This window comes from Gracilinanus agilis, chromosome 1 (assembly GCF_016433145.1).
Source record: "Gracilinanus agilis isolate LMUSP501 chromosome 1, AgileGrace, whole genome shotgun sequence".
NCBI classification, from domain to species: Eukaryota; Metazoa; Chordata; class Mammalia; order Didelphimorphia; family Didelphidae; genus Gracilinanus; species Gracilinanus agilis.
This window is the reverse complement of record NC_058130.1, coordinates 221,370,405-221,391,195: the sequence shown is the minus strand read 5'-3', so window position 1 is coordinate 221,391,195 and position 20,791 is coordinate 221,370,405. Positions and strand designations below refer to the sequence as shown.

At 33.0% G+C, this 20,791-nt stretch overlaps 1 protein-coding gene across 1 annotated transcript in view; it reads left to right on the top strand.

Annotated features, from left to right (window-relative positions):
- LOC123234361 (phospholipid-transporting ATPase ABCA3-like) overlaps window positions 1-20,791 on the top strand; it is a 208,750-nt gene that overhangs the window by 89,028 nt on the left and 98,931 nt on the right. The window contains 5 exon segments of the mRNA XM_044660271.1: window positions 7,059-7,213; window positions 7,773-7,928; window positions 8,286-8,496; window positions 10,532-10,682; window positions 13,351-13,449. Coding sequence (XP_044516206.1) covers window positions 7,059-7,213; window positions 7,773-7,928; window positions 8,286-8,496; window positions 10,532-10,682; window positions 13,351-13,449 — 772 coding nt within the window.

Here is a 20,791-nt window from a genome sequence, read left to right as displayed (position 1 = left end):
TTCATACTATTTGAAGTTATAATTATATATAAAATGTGATAAATAGTTTTAGGCCAGTGGAAATATGTAGTATAAATTCATACTAGGAAAGTAGGTAGTTAATTCTGTCCTTATTAAAAAGTTTCCCACACATTCTGATTTTTTTTTCGTGGAATAGGGAAAAAATGAAGCATACATTTATAAATCTCTCCTCTTAAGGAAACTTAATCAGTCTCTATTTTTAGGTTATTTCGAGAAAAACTCAGGGCTCTTTACCTGGTGATACATGCCCCCTTTCCTCCAGTCTTTGCTGCAGCCTTTCCACTCCAGTATGAACTCTGCTATAACCATCTCTAACAACTCTCTTTGTTCTATGTGGCCTGCTCTCTACTATATATGAAGAATAGTTTCCTTTCCTACTAGAAAATAGCTCTCTACCAACAGCTTTTCTTTTGCTAATATATATTCTAGTTTATTTTACAAGATTGTTATGAGGATCTATTGAAATCATATATGTAAAGTTCTTTGAAAAACACTGAAGTGCTATATAAATGTTAGTTTTCAAGACATACATACCACTTTGAAAGACAGGCATGAAAGATTTGTTATTTGAGCAACGTAGGGGACTTCCACTGTAGAAAATCTTTCCATATATCCAGCATGGCAACTCAATTGTAATTTGATCTTGAAAGTTGCCCAAGAGCACTGAGAAGGTAGATTAAGTTATTTGCCTGTAATCATACAACTAATGGGTGTCAGTGACATGGCAGGACTTAACTCTGAGTCTAACCCACTATATACTATAACACATAACAACTTCTCACTTTTTTTCAACATGTTTTGCCAAAGTGGTGATCTCTAATTAGACCACAGCATAAAAGAGAGGAACCATGTCCTGTCTCAGAGCTAAGAAGCTAATTTTGGTAGAAAGAAAACAAACACTGCCAAAACAAACACTGCCAAGCTGAGAAGGAAAACAAAATTTGAGGAGTGGGATTAAGCTAATTTGATCTAGACATAAAAAGAGATATTTTAAGTAAATTAGAAGAACATATTATCTATCAGATTTATGGATAGGAGAAGAATTTATGAGTCAACAAGACATGGAGAACATTATGAAATATAAAATGGATAATTTTGAGTACATTAAATTGGAAATTTTTGTACAAATAAAATAAACACTGCCAAGATGAGAAGGAAAATGGAAAATTTGAGGGATGGGATTTTTATAGACAGCCTGTCAGGCATAAAAGAAGATATCATAAGCAAATTTGAAGAACAGGGAATATATTACCTATCCAATTTACAGTTAGGAGAATTTGTGAACAAATAAGAGCTAGGAAGCATTGTGTGATATAAAATGGATAATTTTGAATACATAAATTAAAAAGGGTTTTGTACAAATAAAACTAATGTAGCCAAAATTAGAAGGAAAACGATATATTGGGTGAAAATTAATAGACAGTTTCTTGGATAGTGGTCTCATCTCAAAAATAGATAGAGAACTTTGTCAAATTTATAAGAATAAGAGCTATCCCCCAATTGATAAATAGGCAAAGGATATAAACAGACAATTTTCGAGTGAAGAAATCAAAGCCATATATAGATATATATGAGAAAATGCTCTAAATCACTGCTAACTAAAGAAATACAAATCAAAATAACTTTCAGATATCACCTCACACCCACCAGAGTGGCTAAAATGACAAAAGAGCAAAATGACAGATATTGGAGGGGATATGGAAAAACTGTGGGCACTAATACACTGTTAATGGAGCTGTGAACTAACCCAACCACTTTGGAGAGCAATTTGAAATTATTCCCAGAGTTCTAAAATTGTATATATTCTTTGACCCAGTAAGCTGGTCTGTTTCTTGGGAAATCAGAGAAAGAAGAAAACAAACCATATGTTCCAAAATATTTACAGTAGGTCTCTTTTGGTGACAAAGAATTAGAAATTGAGAATATGCCCATCAATTGTTGAATGGCTAAACTAATTGTGGTATATGATTGTGATAGAATACTATACTGCATCATAAAAAATGATGAGCAGACTGATTTTTTTTAAAACTTGGAAAGGATTACATGAAATGATGAACAATGAAATGAGTAGAACCAAGAAAATACTACACACAGCCATAGAATTAATGCTGGCACAATAAACTATAAATGTTAGCTCCAGAAAGCAAATAGAAAAATGAAAACATGAAAGACTTAGTTTATATGTACATATTGGTTTCCTTTTATTCTGGATTACATTTTATTTTAAAAATATTTTTCCATGTTTACATATTTCATTTTTTTCCTTCCCTCTTCTTTCCCCGCTCCCAAATCCAATAAGCACTTCTACTGAGTTATACAAATGTTATCACTTATACCTAATTCCATATTATTCATTTTTGAAATAGAGCAATCATTTAAAGCAGTGATTCCCAAAGTGGGCACTACCGCCCCCTAGTGGGTGCTGCACCAATCCAGGGAAGTGGTGATGGCCACACTTTTTTTGTATTACATTCTATTCTGAGTTCAATAAATAGTTTCATAATTTCCAGGGGACACTAAGTAATATTTTTTCTGGAAAGGGGGCGGTAAGCCAAAAAAGTTTGGGAACCACTGATTTAAAGCCCAAACCCCAAATCATATCCATATACACAAATGCTAAGTCATTCCTTTTTCTTCTATGTTTCTACTCCTGCATTTTTTTCTCTTGATGTGGATAGCATTCTTTCTCACAAGACTGTTGGGACTGTCTTTTCTGTCTTCTATTAGCAAAGTCCATTACACTGTATTGTTCCACAATGTTACAATTTCTTTATATAATGTTCTCTTGGTTCTGCTCATTCACTCTGCATCAGTTCTTCCAATTCATATAGAAATCTTCCAGTTCATCATTCCTTATTGCATAATAGTATTCCATCATCATCAGATACCACATTTGGTTCCGCCATTCCCCGATCAAGGGACATCCTCTCATTTTCCAATTTTTTGCCATCACAAAGAGCACAGCTATGAATATTTTTGTGCAAACATTTTTTCTCATTAACTCTTTAGGATACAAACCTAGTAGAGGTATTGCTGGATTAAAGGGTATGTGTCCATTTAAAGCCCTTTGGGCATAGTTCCATATTGCCTTCCAGAATGGTTGGATCAAATTACAACTCTACCAGAAATGCATCAGTGCCCATATTTTGCCACATCCCCTCCAACATTTATTATTTTCCTTTACTGTCATATTGGCAAATGTTCTAGGTGTGAGTTGGCACCTCAGAGTTGTTTTGATTTGCATTTCTCCAATCAGGAGGAATTTAGAACACTTTCTCAAGTGATTATTGAGAATTTTTATTTCTTCATCTGAAAACTACATATTCATGTCCCTTGACCATTTGTCAATTGGGGAATGGGTTGATATCTTGTATATTTGACTTAGTTCCTTATAAATTTGAGAAATTAGTCCTATGTCAGAGGTTTTTGTTGTAAACATTTTTCCCAGTTTCTTGCTTCTCTTCTGATTTTGGTTGCATTGGTTTTGTTTGTACAAAAACTTTTTAATTTAATCTAATCAAAATTATTCATTTTACATTTTGTAATGTTCTTTCTCTTGGTCTTACATTCTTTCCTTTCCTATAGATCTGACAAATATACTATTCTATGTTCATCTGATTCATGATTTCATTCCCAATATTTAAGTCATTTACCTATTCTGAATTTATCTTGGTATAGGGTGTGAGATGTTGATCTAAACCTAATCTCTCCCATACCATTTTCCAATTTTCCCAGCAGTTTTTTCTCAAATAGTGGGTTCTTTGGGTTTATTGAACACTATATTGCTGAGGTCATTTACCCCAAGTCTATTCCATTCATCCACCTTTCTATCTCTTAGCCAGTACCATATTGTTTTGATGACCACCACTTTATAGTACAGTTTAAGATCTGGTAATGCTCGGTCTCCATCCTTCATTGTTTTATTAGTTCCCTTGATATTCTTGATCTTTTGTTCTTCCAAATAAATAACTTTGTTATAATTTTTTCTAATTCTATAAAAAAAAGTTTTTTGGTAGTTTGATAGGTATGGCACTGAATAAGTAATTTAGTTTAGGTAGGATTGTCATTTTTATTATATTAGCTTGTCCTACACATAAACAAGCAATGTTTTTCCAGTTGTTTAGATCTAGTTTTATTTCTTTGAAAAGTATTTTATACTTGTGTTCTTATAATTCCTATGTTTGTCTTGGCAGATAGATTCCTAAATATTTTATATTGTCTACAGTGATTTTAAATGGAGTTTCTGGGCAGCTGAGTAGCTCAGTGGATTGAGAGTCAGGCCTAGAGATGGGAGGTCCTAGGTTCAAATCCGGCCTCAGCCACTTCCCAGCTGTGTGATCCTGGGCAAGTCACTTGACCCCCATAGCCCACCCTTACCACTCTTCCACCTAGGAGCCAATACACAGAAGTTAAGGGTTTAAAAATATTAAAAAAAAAAAAGAAGTGAGATTTCCCTTATCATTTTTGATATTATTAATTTAATTCTCTTCTTTCTTTTTTATTATTAGATTTACCAGTACCAACTCCTGGCCTTAATTATTAGTTCAATAGTTCTTTTCAATTTTTTATTAATTTCTCCTTTAATTTTTAGGATTTCCAATTTAATTTTTATCTTGGGATTTTTAATTTATTCTCTTTCTAATTTTTTAAGTTGTAAGTCTAATTCATTGATCTCCACCCTCTCTATTTTGTTGATATAGGCCTTCAGAGATATAAATTTTCCCCTCAGTACTACTTTGGCTGTATCCCATAGGTTTTGATATGTTGTCTCCTCCTTGTCATTCTCTTCAATGAAGTCCGTTATTGTTTGTATGATTTCTTCTTTGACTTACCAGTTTTAAAGAATTAGATTGTTTAGTTTCCAATTAATTTTAAAATTGCCTTTCCATAGACCCTTGTTAATTATAATTTTATCTCATTATGATCTAAAAAATTGCATTTATTATTTCTGCTTTTCTGCATTTGTTTGCAATGTTTCTATGCCCTAGTACATGGTCAGTCTTTGTATATGTACCATGTACTGCTGAGAAGAAGGTATATTCTTTTTATCCCTATTCAATTTTTTCCAGATATCTATTATCTCTAATTTTTTTAATGTTTCATTCACTTCCCTTACTTCTTTCTTATTTTTTGGTTTGGTTTATCTAGTTCTAAAAGGGAAAGGTTGAGATCTCCCACTAGTATGGTCTTACTATCTATTTCTTCCTTAAGCTCCTTTAATTTCTCTTTTAGAAATCTAGATGCTATACCATTTGGTGTATAAATGTTTAGTAATTATATTACTTCATTGTTTATAGTAAGTTTTAGCAAAAAGAAATTTCCTCCCTTATCTCTTTTAATCAGATCAAGTTCTACTTTAGCTTTGTCTGGCATCATGACTGCTACTCCTGCCTTTTTTTACTTTAGATAGATACATAATAAATTCTGCTCCAGCCTTTTACCTTTAATCTGTGTGTGTCACCCTGCCTCAAATGTATTTCTTATAAACAACATATAGTAGGATTCTGGTTTTTAATCCACTCTGTTATCTGTTTCTGTTTTATGGGTGAGTTAATCCCATTCACATTCAGCATTATGATTACTAACTGTGTATTGTCCTCCATCATATTATTCCCCTTTAGATCCTGCTCTATTCTCTTTCACTCCTCTTCCTCCTCAGCAGTATTTTGCTTTTTGTTACACACTCCTACTACCCCCTCCCTCCAATTACCTTCCCTTTCCTTTCTTATTCCCCTTCTACTCCATTGTATGTTAGGATAGAATTCTATGCCACACTGTGTATACTTGTTTTTCCTTCTCTGAGCCAGTTACGATGAGAGTAAAGTTTAAGCATTGACTGCACCACCTTTATCCTTCTCTCTCTGTATTGATTTTTCTTACCTCTTTATGTTATGTAATTTACCCCATTCTAACTCTCCCCTCCCTTTTCTCTCAGGGCAACCTTCTCTTTCATACCTTGATTTTTTTTTACATATTTCATATTATCACATTTATATATACATCATATCATCATATATTATCATATATATATAATCATAATCAGCTTACTTCCCCACCCTATTTCTGAGGAATTTCCTTCTATCTTCTCTAACACTAAGAGTAATTTCTGAGAATTACAGATATCCTCTTTCCATGTAGAAATGTAAACATTTTGACCTTAATGAGTCCCTTAAATTTTCTCTTTCTTACTTACCTTTTTTGGCTTCTCTTGTGTCTTGTGTTTGGACTTCAAATTTTTTGTTTAGGTCTGACTTATTCCTCAGGAATGTTTGGAAACCTTCTATCTTATTGAATGTTCATTTTTCCCCTGAAAGAATATACTCAGTTTTGACTCTAGGTTGTAAACCCAAATCTTTCACCTTTTTAAATATCATATTCCATGTCTTTCAATTCTTTAGTGTAGAAGCCACTAGGTCCTATGTGATCCTGAATTGTAGCTATATGGTATTTGAATGGTTTCTTTCTGGCTGTTTGAAGGATTTTCTCCTTAGATTAGTGGATCTTGAAGTCAACTATTACATTCCTGGAAGTTGTCAAGTGTGGATTTCTTCCTGGAGGCAATCTGTGAATTCTTTCAATTTTCATTTTATTTTCTTGTTCAAGGATCAAGGGAGTTTTCTTGTAATATGAAATCCAAGGTTTTTTCTTCATCATGGCTTTCATTATTCTTTTCTTTCAAGTGCTTCCTCCTTCTCCAAAACCCTAGATGAAAGTCTTCTTTTCCTCACTTACATTTCCTTAATGTGTTTTCTCTGATCACCCCTTTGTTCCTGTCTCTTGCATATATTTTATTAATCTTTCCTCATGACAATCTTTCCAATAGAATATAATCACCACCAAAATATAGATAACATAATTTTTATTGTTATCTCTAGGACCTGAATCATTACCTTAAATATAGTGTCATTAAGTAATTCTTTATTAAATCAAATTGATTAAAGCAGAAAGATTCCATTTAGGCTAGGTTCTTATCAGAATTGTTTTGAAGTTCTATTACTACAGATAAACTTTTGAGATAACTTTTTGTTGGTTCTCAGGTCTATATCCTCCTACAAGTGGACGGGCATACATCAATGGCTTTGACATCACAAGGAATATGATTGACATCCGAAAGAGTCTGGGTTTATGCCCCCAGCATGACCTTTTATTTGATTCCTTGACAGTAACTGAACATCTTTATTTCTTCGCTATGGTAATTCAAAGAGAATTTTTCCCCCTCTGTTCACAGGCTAGGTGATGAGTCTTTAGAAATAGCACTGTTGTAATGTCATAAAATAGTATTCTCATAGATTTATAGGTGGAAAGGAGCTTAACCCCTTCTACAAATAAGTAACTGAGGCACAGAAGGATTACTTGACTTGCCCAAGATTTAAAAGATAGTAAAAGGAAATTTGAACCCAAATCCTTCAACTCCAGATCTTAGTCTTTACTGCATAGCATTGCCTTATTCCTTTTAAAACAAGTAAGACTGAAGGGGAAGAACCATCTGAAATCAAAATTGTTTTAAGTTGTAACATTGTAATGGAGTGGAAGGAGTACTGGATCAAAAGTTAGAAGACAGGCCTAGGCTCAGATCCCAGTTCTGACACTTATTGAGCATGAGGCAAATCATTTCACTTTGTGGATCTTGATTTCATCATTTATATAATAAGAGAGGTTCCTTTTAATATCACTAAAGTTCCTTCTAGCTCTAATTCTTAAGATTCTTAATGAAATTTAGATCACTTAAATCTTCTCTCTTAATGTTTTAGCTGAAAGGATTTCCTAAAAGGAAGTTAAAGAATGAAATTAATTTCATGTTGCATATTTTTAACCTGGAAGATAAACGCAATGAGTTTTCATCTAAACTAAGTGGAGGGATGAAGCGCAAACTATCCATCAGTATTGCACTCATAGGAGATTCTAAGGTACTGAATCTGGTAAAAATGGTCCTTACCATTGTCTGATTAGAAATACCAGTTGATGTAAATAAAATCAAGTGACAGATTATAAGTATAAGCCTCTAAAAAGGACTTCCTAAAATATAATCATTGAAGAAAAATAATGGCTTGTTATAATGTTACGGTGATCTGGTAATAAGGCTTCCAAGGTCTAGACCTGACTTAGCCTGAACTTATCTGCAATCAGACATATGACTCAACCACTTTGTTTCTTACTTTAACCAGAAAAGCAAAATCTAATTAGTGCTCTATGCATAGTAAGAGATTCCATATATGATATATCACCAATTACCAATGTCACAAAGTTCTCTTTCTGGCCTGTAGGTTGTGATGCTAGATGAACCTACATCTGGTATGGATTTGATCTCGCGAAGGGCTACCTGGGATCTCCTTCAGAAGCAGAAAAGTAGACGCACCATCCTACTGACCACCCACCATATGGATGAGGCTGACCTGCTTGGTGACCGCATTGCCATTATGGCCAAGGGAGGCCTGCAGTGCTGTGGCTCTTCACTTTTCCTCAAAAAAAAATACGGTCTCTCCAGTTTTTCCCCCTCTAGATTCTACCCACATACTGTTGCCAGACTTACCTTTCTTAGTTAGGATTTTCTTAATGAATTTCCTCAGTATAAAAAACTAATATCATTTCCTATTTCCTCTTGTATCAGATTTAAATTCCTCAGCTTAATCTTTCTCATCTTCTATTATCTGGCTCCATTCTAATTATCCAAATTTATTTACTACTGTTTTCTGATATATGTACCCTCCACTCCAGTCAGGCAGATCATGTCACTAGCCAAGAAATATATGCTCATTTCCACCTAATGCACAGATTATCCAATATCTCAGCCCCTGGTTTTCCTTGTGTGGACCAATTCAAATACTTTAATGAAAGGGCCTGGTTTCTCAGCATTGTTTTTTGGAAAAGGTGGAGACTGGAAATAAATAGCTTATTCTCGAAGTCCTTGCTTTAGAAGAACTCACAGTCTAGTTGGAGAGGCAAGACACATGAAACATTTAAGAGACAATAAATGTTTGTATTGTTTTGTAAGATTTTTAGAAAGAAGATCGTCATGAAATAGAGTAGTAGAGGAAGGTTTTACATTGGAAATGAGACTTAAACTGTTCACTATAGAACAAATTCTGTTTAAGTTGTTAAAAGGGAGAGGAATAGGCATTCTATGAAGAGAACAATGTAAATCCATAGAGGTAAGAGTAAGCATATTCTGTGAATCAATAAGGAAATCAGATTTCTAAGGGGGAAGAGTAGAAAAAAGAATACTAGAAATATAAGACTAAGTTATAATGGGCTTTGAAAGCTAAATTTGGATTTTATTTTATGCAGTAGGCAACAGGAGACTAGTGTATATTTTTAAGCAAAAAAGGTGATATAGTTAAATTGTTCAAGATTGGTTAACACCAGGATAGCTTGAGTTAATGATACCCAATTATGCTAGGTACTGGGGGTAAGCCCCTGAATTTGGATCATACGACATAGAAAATATTGAAAAATTAAATTTAAAGATTTGAGATAATGCCTTTACTCTATAAATTTTAGTTTATAAGCTGTTTTCTCCAAGGTTTTACATCTTTAATTTATGTAATTGCCATTAGGTTAATAGTGTTATGAGTCACATGGTCCAAATGCCAAGAATTTTCTTATACTTTACTATAAAAGAAAATTATTACTAAGTTATAATTAAAAATAAAAATTTAAATATATGAATTGCAAAGAGTTATTCCCAATTTAGAGCAAGATTTAAAGAAATATATCACATGCATAAAAGTGAGGGACCTTCTCACCAATCTTTTGCTAATATGAATCAATATTTAATCTAGTTCTGTTTTAGATTTAGGATGTTACTAGCATAAACATTGTATATGAAGTCATGAGAATGTGATTTCCCTAAGGATTGAAATAGAGAGAGAAAAAAGTGAAGGGCTGAGAATTTAGCCTGAAAAAATATTTACTATTATGAGATTAGGAGGATGAAGGGGAAAAAATGGGTCCATAGAAAAGGTAGTAAGGATATCAGGGGAATAAAGGGAAGAGAGAATCTCCAAGAATAGAATGCTCAACAATACCTAAACAAAGGCACAGGTGAAAGAGAATGAGGAACTCCAGAGAGGGAATCAAAGCTTCTTCTTTAAAATTCTGATTTCTGCTACCTCTAGCCCTAGTACCAAACTTTAGATAGGAATTATTCCCTTAGAGAAATTATCATGAAGAATATTTGCTCAAACTCCCAACATATCATTCCTACAAATGTCTTTTGCCTTTACTCCAACTTTTAGTTATCCTAGAGATATATATATATAGCTAAATACATACCAAAGGTTTTCCTCACTTGCTTGATCATACTCTTATGAAAATACCCTTTCTAGGTTAGGACTTGTGTTTAGCATTCACCATCTGAGGATATTTAGCTCTAGGAAAAATCTTTTTTTACAATTGACGTCAAACTATATATGACTCTCCATTTCCCTTTTCCTTTGTAGCTGACAAGTGTGGTATATCAAGGGTAATGTAAAAAAGTAAAGCTTTCACTTGATTTTTAAAATTATTTCAGGTGCTGGATACCGCTTGATCATGGTGAAGGATCCTCAGTGTCAAATAAAGAAAGTTTCCCAACTGATTAATCAGTTTGTACCAAATGCCACTTTGGAGAGTAATATTGGAGCTGAGTTGTCATTTATCCTACCCAAAGAGGATGCTCACAAGTACGAATCCAGAGAGTGTTGGGCTGATGATATTTGTACTTTACTTGTTTAGTTACTTTCCCTGTTTTCTTCAGGAATGACACCTGGGCATTCTGACAAGCCAGGGTTTCTGCCTTTTTCTGTAATTCAGTCATATCCAATTCTTTGTGACCCTGTTTGTGATTTTCTTGGCAAAGATTCTGGAGTGGTTTGCCATTTCCTTCTCCAGCTCATTTTACAGATGAAGAAACAGTAGCAAATAGGGTTGAGTTACTTGCCCAGAATGTCTGGTAAGTGTCTGAGACCAGATTTGAGCTTGGGGAAGATGAATCTTCCTGACTCCAGGTGCAACTCTCTATCCATTGCACTACCTACTTGCCCCCCATTCCTGCCCTTACTTTGTGCCAGGCAGTCAGGAAATTTAGAAGTTGAAAATACATTCTTTAAACTTTCTGCACATCAGCAAGATCATACATCTTCCAAAGAAAATTGAAAAAAACTAATTGGATATAACACTGCATATACAACTTTCTGGTTGTATTTGTGTTGTATTTTTTTAGTTTCAAGCCATTGCATGGAGGGCTTTCTTAAGAGAGTTTTATTCACCCATATTTAATTTCTATTTTTGTTAAATGAATTGCTATTTTGTCATCCTGTGTGTTTTTTCTCTTTTTTGATGAATTTGTTTTCTTCACTTTTTTTCCATTGTAGAATTAATTTTTTTAACATATTAGGGCAGGATAAGAAGATAAATTTCTCCAAATTATTCAAACAACTTTTATATTCAATATGGCTAAACTTTATTTTTAATACCCTTCTGATAGATATTAAAGCTATTCATTTTTGCTAAAACTCTACAACTATGCTGGCTTATTGTTACTAATCTTAATGTCCTTTTTTAAGTGCTATTTTTATTCCTTTTTTCTCTTTAGCCTTCAGATACTTATATTACTTAATATAATATTTAATTTTAATTATTTTTGTAATAGAATTATTATTACCATACGCTAACTAGTATGTTAATTGGATGACTATAATATCACTATTTCTTTTAAATTTTAAATTGTCTACTTTGTCCTTTGAAGTTTTTTACTTCTTTGTTTGGTAGTTGGTTACCTGATAACTTAATATTTTCTGATATTGCAGAACTTTTTTTACAGTAATTTTTTATTACTAGTAATATTATTTGTTTCTCAATTAGCTGGAAAAAGCATTATTTATTCTGCCATCAATTCAGAAGGTCTAGTCGACCACCTTAGAAACAGGGCTTATGGTTTGGAATAATATGGAAGTCTTCCTCACAACACTTGTCAGCCAAATATGATATTTATGCCTGATTTCAGCAAATGATTCTAAGAGAGGGTCTTTGAGAAAGTTCAGTTTTGAGATGGTTGAGGCTTTTCTCAGCCATATTTGACATATAGTTTTACTTACTAAATTCTGGAAATATTATAGATCTATTGGGTCACATTTGAGATCCAGTACCAGAACATGTTTGTTTTTGTTTTTGTTTTTGTTTTTGCTAACCGAGCTTTATTTTCTTCCTGATTTGATTAAATTATCTGGTTTTAACATTTCCCTAGATCGTTATATCTAACCACATATAAACCAGCTAATACAAGTTCTGCTCTTATATCACTATGTATTTCTGATTTTTGTTGCCATAACTTGAGGGTTTGAGGATCCTTCATACAGAGACTAACCTCTCTGCACCTTAATCAGGCAAAGATACTAGAGCAGTTTGCCATTTCTTTCTCTAGCTGGTTATATAGATGAGGAAACAGGCAACCAAGATTAAGTGACTTTCCCAGGTCAGCCAGGTACTAAGTGCCTAAGGCCAGATTTGAATTCAGTTCTTCCTGACTCTATGCCTGGTGCTCTATCCATTGAGCCACCTAGCTGTCAGAGATTAGATTGAATGAATTCTAAGATTCTTTCCAACCCTAAGTTTTAAGATCTAGGAATATGTTTCCATTTCTCTGACAAACCCCTCTCTCCACCATCCACCATATAAGAATGCTAAACTCTCAGAAAAGTCTTCACAAATTCAACAAACTATTAAAGTCATAATGATGTATAAGGATACAGAGTATAAGCATACAGGTAATTGCAGGCACATTGATTATATATAGATTATAAATTTGTCCAATTTCCATGGCTTTCTGTCAATGTTCATAAGTTTTTTTATTCTTCCCCTAATTCCATCTTGAATAAAGTTTCATGAGATCTAGATCTCAACCAATCTAGTCTAGCTGTTTAAAAAAGCAAGTCGTCTCCTGATCTTCACAAAAGTATTTTTCTTTTTCTGCATGTATTTCTCCCTCTACTACAATGCCTGAGTTTTTCCCTGGGATGAGAAAATGACTGACATCTGTTTACTGATTACACAATTACTTTTAACCAGATGTAGCCATTTATCCAACCTATTAATAAAGAAAAATTACTTGCTTAGGTAGTTGGTTATGGTAAGGTTCCACCACAGTTGTTCATTATTTCCTCCTACTATTCCATTACCTTTCTAGCTTACAATGCATGCACAAAATTCCAGTATTGTAATAAAGAGCCAATGAATGAATTTTTTGTCTGTGTCATGGGGGTGGGGGGGGAATTATTATGGCACTGCCAAAATGTTAAAAATTCAGCTAGAATGAACCAGAACAGCACTTTTTCTCTCTTTGCTTTCTTCTAGGTTTGAAGCTTTGTTTACCGAACTAGAAAACAAACGGAAATCTTTGGGTATTGCTAGCTTTGGGACCTCTGTTACAACTATGGAGGAAGTCTTCCTTAAGTGAGTAATTTGTGGGTATAGCCCAGGAAATCAAGCTCTTCTCCCATCCCCTCTTCCTGAATCATATTTGGATTTAGGAATAAATCTTGGTCCAACTTCATGAAATTAGAGTAACCAAACTTTACTGAGTTTTAAAATATGCTGATATCCTATGTTAATTTTAACTGAAAAGACAAGTACTGGAAATTTAACTGAATTTCCTTTCTCCTGGAATAAGAAGTGTTATAGGAAACCTCTTTGAGGTTTTGTGGGTAGGTTACTGATGCCCAATTTACCACAATGCAAAAATTATATAGATTAAAAAATTTATTATGCTTAAGGACAGCTTCAGGAAGTAGAAAAAGAAGTGAACAAAGATTGGAGTTTCTGACAACTCTTTATAGAGAAAATTATGTCAAAGAGACAAAAAAAATAATTTTTGATATAGAACATTCTTGTGTTTCCTCTTAAGTCATAAAAGTTTAACAAGCTTAAACAGAATCATAATATCATAAAGAAAAAGACCTGGCTAAATAGACTTTAATGGTAAACTAAGTCAAATTACAGACCAAACTACATTAGAAGCTTCACAGTGGGCTGATTGAGAGAGGAGATTTACATGCCTCAAAGATAACTCAAAATTAAAGCCAACTGGTATCCTTCCTCAAATAAAATGAGTCAAATTGCTTTTAGAACCCTGCATCCCTTTTTGGATTCTTATCTAAGGAATATTTGAAGGGAATATTTGAGGCCTTACATAAATTTTCACATTCCCTGGGACAAGTTTTAGCCAACTCATTAAACTTCTGACTAGGAGAAAGAGCCCTGACTTGCCCCCTCGTAATAAAAATTAAAGTCAAAATTAGAAATTCTCATAATAAACAGTAAGAATGGAGGGTAGCACTTCTGGAAAAATCAGGCTTATATAGTATAGAGAAAGAGGATGATGAATTGGTAAATCTTGTCCTTTCCACTTCTACTTAACTGTGACAATTAAGTAGTAGATCAGTTAAGAAGTAGATTTTAACTGTGTACTCATTTTTTCCACTCACATGGCCATCATTCTATTTGAGGCTTCAAATAGGCCTCTCAACTAAACTTTTCCCCAATTCACATATATGTATATTCTAGCCTCCATATTGCCACAAACTGGTTTTCACAAAACATACAAATCATGTTAGCTCCATTAATCCATAAATGTCAGTGGCAGTTACTCTAAAAATAAACATAAAATCCTCTATTTGGCATTTAAAGCACTTTACCAGCAGGTCTCCTCTTATCTTTTTTACATATTTCTCACTTCCATATTTCTTGTCCTTCTTGTGATTCCTCACACATAATATTCCATTTCCTGTCTCCATGCCTTTGTACTAGCTATCTTCTGTCTCTACCTGGAATATATGCCCTTTCCACTTCTGCCACTTGGAATGCTAAGCTTTCTTCACAAGTCAACTCATTCCCCACCTTTACATAAAACCTTTCTTGTGTTTTGTGTATACATCTGGGTATTGTGTTGTCTCCTCCGTAGGAATGTAAGTTTCTTGAGAGGAAGGACTGTTTTCCTTTTGTCTTTGAATCTCCAGAGCTTAGCAAAGTGAAGGCATTTAGATAATCAATAAATACTTATTGATTGATGATTAATGCAAATTTATGAACCTGAAGAGAGCAGATAGTTGGGAAAACTTTAAAAGCAGTAGTTCAGGAAAGTTTATCCTGGGAATATGGCTGCCAAGAAAAAGAAGATTTTAGCAATTGGGACCCAAGTTCAAAGGGCATACTAGAAGCATGAAAAATAAATTGCTGCCTTTGTAGCTGTAAGAAAAAGCTATATGTAAAATGGCCAAGAAATTAAACTTAAAAACAAAAAAATACCTCCCTGAATACCTGTAACTTCTCTAATTTATAGGTGGTATGTGCCCTGAGATTCTCTTGCACTGTGACCAAACATTTGGTATACACTAACCTGATGGTTTGGGATATGTTGTGCTTGGACCTCACAAGAGAAGAGGTCAAAGGGCAGGCCTGGGAGACTGGAAAATGGCCACAGGTAAATCCAGGAAGCATTCTACTTGGGAGGTTCCAAAGGAGCTTCATCACTCTTTTAAATATAATGGAAATCAGATCTAGGTCAAGTCTAGGAGCCAATAAAATAAAACTGACAATGGAAGCCATGAGCACAAAAGTATATATTCTGAAAAACTTTAATCCTAGTGATAGCCACATCAGTTTCCTAAGTCAAAAAACTTTAGATGTCAATTGATATTATGTTATATCATTTATATATCTACATATGCTCACATATATATATAATATATACATATACATATACATATACATATACCCACCTACTCTGTGTGAATATATAATCTCATTAAACTAAACTTTTAAAAAACATCTTTGAGACCAGGTACCATGACATACTTCTTTAGGGATCATGCATACATTAAGTATTCAAAAAATTATTTTGTTTATTTAATAGGTATCAATTTTCCCTAAATTCATTCTAAAGGTAACTTCAACTATTCAGATAAAACCAGGAAACTAATCATTTTCCACTAATTCAATTCAAGGAAATGTGTTTTCCCAAATATTCAACATTGAAATGGAATTTGATATTTTAAAAAATAAGAATAAGTAACATTTACATAATGTATGTTTTCCAAAGGGCTTTACCAGTATTATCTTATTTTGTCCTTGCAACAACCTGGGAATATATACAATGTTATTGTTATTCTCATTTTAACAATAAGGAAATGGACAGTTTAAGTGACTTTCTCAGGGTCATATATCATATAAATGTCTCAGGCTGCATTTAAGGTTCACATTATGTCTTTTTGACATCTGGTCCAGTACTCTATCCACCGTGCCACATAGTTGCCTCAGTATTATTTAGGAAAACAAAAAACAAAAATGTCAAACTATTTAAGGCTTTCACATGAAACATTTTTCTTCATATTTTTGGTTACTTCCAAAAGAACAATTTTAGTCTTTTAAGTGGATATTCAGTTCATTTACGTTTAAGCTGTTCTTGAATTAATCCTAATATTACATTCATAAATTCACTGCTATATTTCTGACAGACAAATAGTCATCTAGCCTTTCTTTCCTTAAGAACATTCATTAAAGAATAACCACATTAACTCATTCTGCCTTGGGATTATGTCAATCATTAGAAAGTTTTTACTTTTACTGAACAAAATTTCACTTCTATAAATTCTCACAATAATCTTGTAATCCTTTATAACTACATATGAGTCTCATATGAGTCTAAATCCACTTCATGACAGCTCCTCAAACATTTTAGAATATCTTTTATATCATATCTTGAGTTTTATTTTCTTCAAAAATAAGCATTTCTAGTTCCTTCAACTATTCCTTATATAATAAGGTTTTAAGAATTATTCATCACAGTAATCATCTTCTTTGGATCAAACAATTTTCCAGTGATCCTCTTTAAATGCATCTTGGACATAACTACTTAAAACTTTGTTAAATGAATGACTAATAATCAGAACTGAATATAGTTTACCAATGCAAAGTACAATTGTACTATTATCCACTTTGTTCTATTCAGCCAAATATTATATTAGATCTTTTTCATCTATATCACAGTGTCAATTTGTATCTCTCCTCCTGTACCATCCCTCATTAATAGGAGAACCATTTAGCCAACCTTGCCTGATTTGCTCTTGTATGTTTTTATCTTTTCCTTAAGTTAATGGTCTTTATATATTTTGTAGTGACATCCCACTTCTTTACAAAAGAACTATCACAATTATCATAAGGCGTTTCATATAATTTTCTAAGCTAGTATTTTAGTTTTCAAATAAACTTAAGAACTTACCCAGTGGAATTGTGTGTTGGCTAAGGTGGGGGTAGGGGAATTTGGGGAGAGAGAAAGAACATGAAACATGTAACTATGGGAAAATACTCAAAATAAAAATATTTTTTAAAAAAAGAACTTATCACAAATTTTATAATCACATAGGTCTTAAACATGCAAATAAAATATCATAACATTTTAGTAAGTTTTTATTTATATATTTTCATTTTTTACATCATAAAGTATCCTTCCATCTCCCCATCCCAGAGGGCCATCCCATGTAACTCATAGTATTTTGTTTTTAAAAGAGGGGAAAAAATCAGCCCAACAAATCAATACTTTGAAAAAGGGCTGAAAACATGTCCAACATTAATTTTCTATTTTTGTGTACACGGTTTCTTTTTTCCATTTACATTGTTATAATCATTGTACATATTGTTTTCTTGGCTTTTTTTACTTCACTCTGCATTGAGTCATGTAAACCTTTTCATGCTTCTCTGTGTTCATCACATTCATTATTATAACAGAATATTCCAGTATGTTCATGTAGTACAGTTTATTTAACCATTCCTTAACTAATGGATTTCTACTTTGTTTGCAAAGTTTTGCCATCACAAAAAAATGCTCCTATCCATATTTTGTGTGTATGGAGAATTTCTTCCTATCAACAGCCTCCTTGAGTTATAAGCCCGATAATGGAATCTCTAGGTCAAAGGGTTTAGATATTTTAGTCACATTATTTACATAATTCCAAATTGCTTTTCAGAATTGCAGGATATGAGGTAAGACCCCAGAATTAATTTGATTTGCATTGTTTTATTAGTATTAGTATTAGTATTAGTATTAGTATTAGTATTAGTATTAGTATTAGTATTAGTATTAGTATTAGTATTAATTTGGAGCATTCTTTGATGTGGTTGCAAATGCTTTGCAGGCCTACTTTTGAGAACCGTTATCTATTGGGAAATGGCGTATTGGTCATATATACAGATATATAAATACAGACATGTATTTATAGTAGGTCTGCATATATGTGTGCATATATATATATGTGTATATGCACATATATGTCTTTTAGTTCTATATATATCTTGAATGCCAAACTCATATCAAAGAAATTTGATAAAGATTTTTTCCCACTTAATCAATTTCCCTTATTATAGGGTTATTAATTTTGTCTGTGTGAAAGTTTTTGAGTTTTATTTAATAAAAGTTAAATATATTATCTTTTGTAACTGCCTTAGACCCTTGTTTGGTTAAGATACTCCTCCTGTCCATATCTGTGAGAAATATATGATGTGCTTCTTTTCTAATTTTTTTTAATAGTATGATCTTTAGTATCAAAGTTGCCTAGCCATTTAGAATTTATTGTGAAATGTGGTTGTAGGCATTATTCTAAGCCTAACTTCTTCCAGGCTGTTTTCCAGTTTTCCCAGTAATTTTTTTTTCAAAAAAAGGTTTTCCCTGGGTAATTAATATTTTCCACTTTCTCAAACAAGTTCTCTCGTTTCTTACTATTCCAATGATCTGCCTCATTATTTTTTAACCAGTATCAGGTGTTTTTGATAGCTGCTGCTTTATCATATATTTCAAGGTCAAGAAGTACTAGTTCTCCCTATTCATCCCTTTTCATCATTTCTCTTGATACTCTAGATCTTTTATTTTTCCAAATGAATTTTGTTGTTATTTTTATGAAGTTACATAAAATATCCCATTGTTGATTTAATTGGTTTTTAAAATGTAAATTAACTTTGGTAATATTGTTATTTTCATCATACTGGCACAACCCCATGAGCACTAAATATTCTCCCAGTTATTTAAATTGTTCTTTTTCTTTAAGAAGCATTTATTTAGGTGGCTCAGTGGATAGAGAGCCATACTTGGAGATGGGAGGTCCTGACTTGAAATTTGACCTCAAACAGTTCCTAGCTGAGTGACCTTGTGCAAATCACCCACTTGCCTAGTCCTTACCAATCTTTTGCCTTGAAACCAATACACAGTATTGATTTTAAGATAGAACATAAGGATTTTTTAAAAGAAGAAGCATTTATTTATAACAGAATATGTATTCTGTTATAAATATATATATATACATATATATATATATATGTCTTTTTTGTGTTTTGGCAGATTGATCCAGAGATACTTTAGGCATTTCATGGTTATTTAGAATAAAATTTCTCTTTGTATTATTGCCTCTTAGATTTGGGATTATAGAAATGTAGTTGATATTTGAGGATGTTTTTGTTTCCAATTTATCTCTTCTCTAATTTTTAATATCTCCTCTTTTGTACTTATTTTTGTTTTTTTTATTTGTTGACTTTCTTATTTTTTAAAATACATATTCAGTTCAGTAATTCTTTTTTCTGTTTTGTTTATCAGTAAAATCATGTTTTATATTTTTAATTTCGTTTTAATTTTATTTTTTGTTTTGTTTTAATTGTTTTAATTTGTAACTTAAACAAATTATAACCATAATAATGTCATGGCTGACATTAAACATAACATATAGAATAACAATGAAGAAATTCAATGAGAAACCATAGTAAATAACTTCATTCCACATCTGAGCAGCACAGAAAGTTAATCAGAATTGCAAAGGCAATAGGAAAAAAGACTCCAAGAAAAGCCAGCTCCTGCATTCAGGAAAAACAGAAAGCAGCCTCCTTGAGCTACTGGACCCTAAGCCTGTAATGAGAAAAGGATAGACATAGGATAAGATTTAAGATAAGTGGAAGGCTGTCTTTAAGGCACATACAAAGAACTCAAGGGAAAGGACTTTAGCAGGAAGAAGGCAGAGGAGGAACAGTTTGGAACTGACAACAGCTAAAGTGACTTGACTTCCTGTGGGAGGTTAAGGGCTTCCTATCCAGGAATGGTGGAGGAAAGGTGAGCTTATCAGAGCTCATCTACCTCACCTGACTGTGGAGAAGGAGTATACTTTTAATTCATCTTTGGAGGTACTTTATTTAACTGGGAAAGATCTAGAAAACCTGCTGTGCTTTTCAGAAGGTTTTATCTAAAAATTCCTGTCAGATCAGCTTTGAGGTTTTACCTCAGGGGTCAGACCCCCTGGGGTAAACTTAGCCCTTGGAGTTCATTCATAATGGTTTTTGGAGTTAGCTTTTGGGGAATAAATCAAACCAACTACTGAGGGTCATAGATAGTTAGCTTAGTCAGTTTTGGGGATACCTAGATAGAAACAGGGAATTAAGCTAACTGGAAGAAACAAAAGGCTTCCTCTTGCAAGGGACGTAGTGGATTGTGGGTAATTAGTTAGATCCCTTAGAGTTAGGGACTCCTTGTTCTGATCTTCAGTTTCTATTCCCTGTTAAAATAAAAAAAGATACTATTTTATAACTATTGTCTCCAAGGCATTTGCACAACTGACCCAGTGAGAGAAAGTTATTCAGTTTCATTCTCACTAACCAGAGTTTAGAACACCCAGCTGGGTATTCAGGGGATCCCTGAGTGGATCTACCACTATCCACATCTGTGTGTATCTCATATATATATATATATATATATATATATATATTT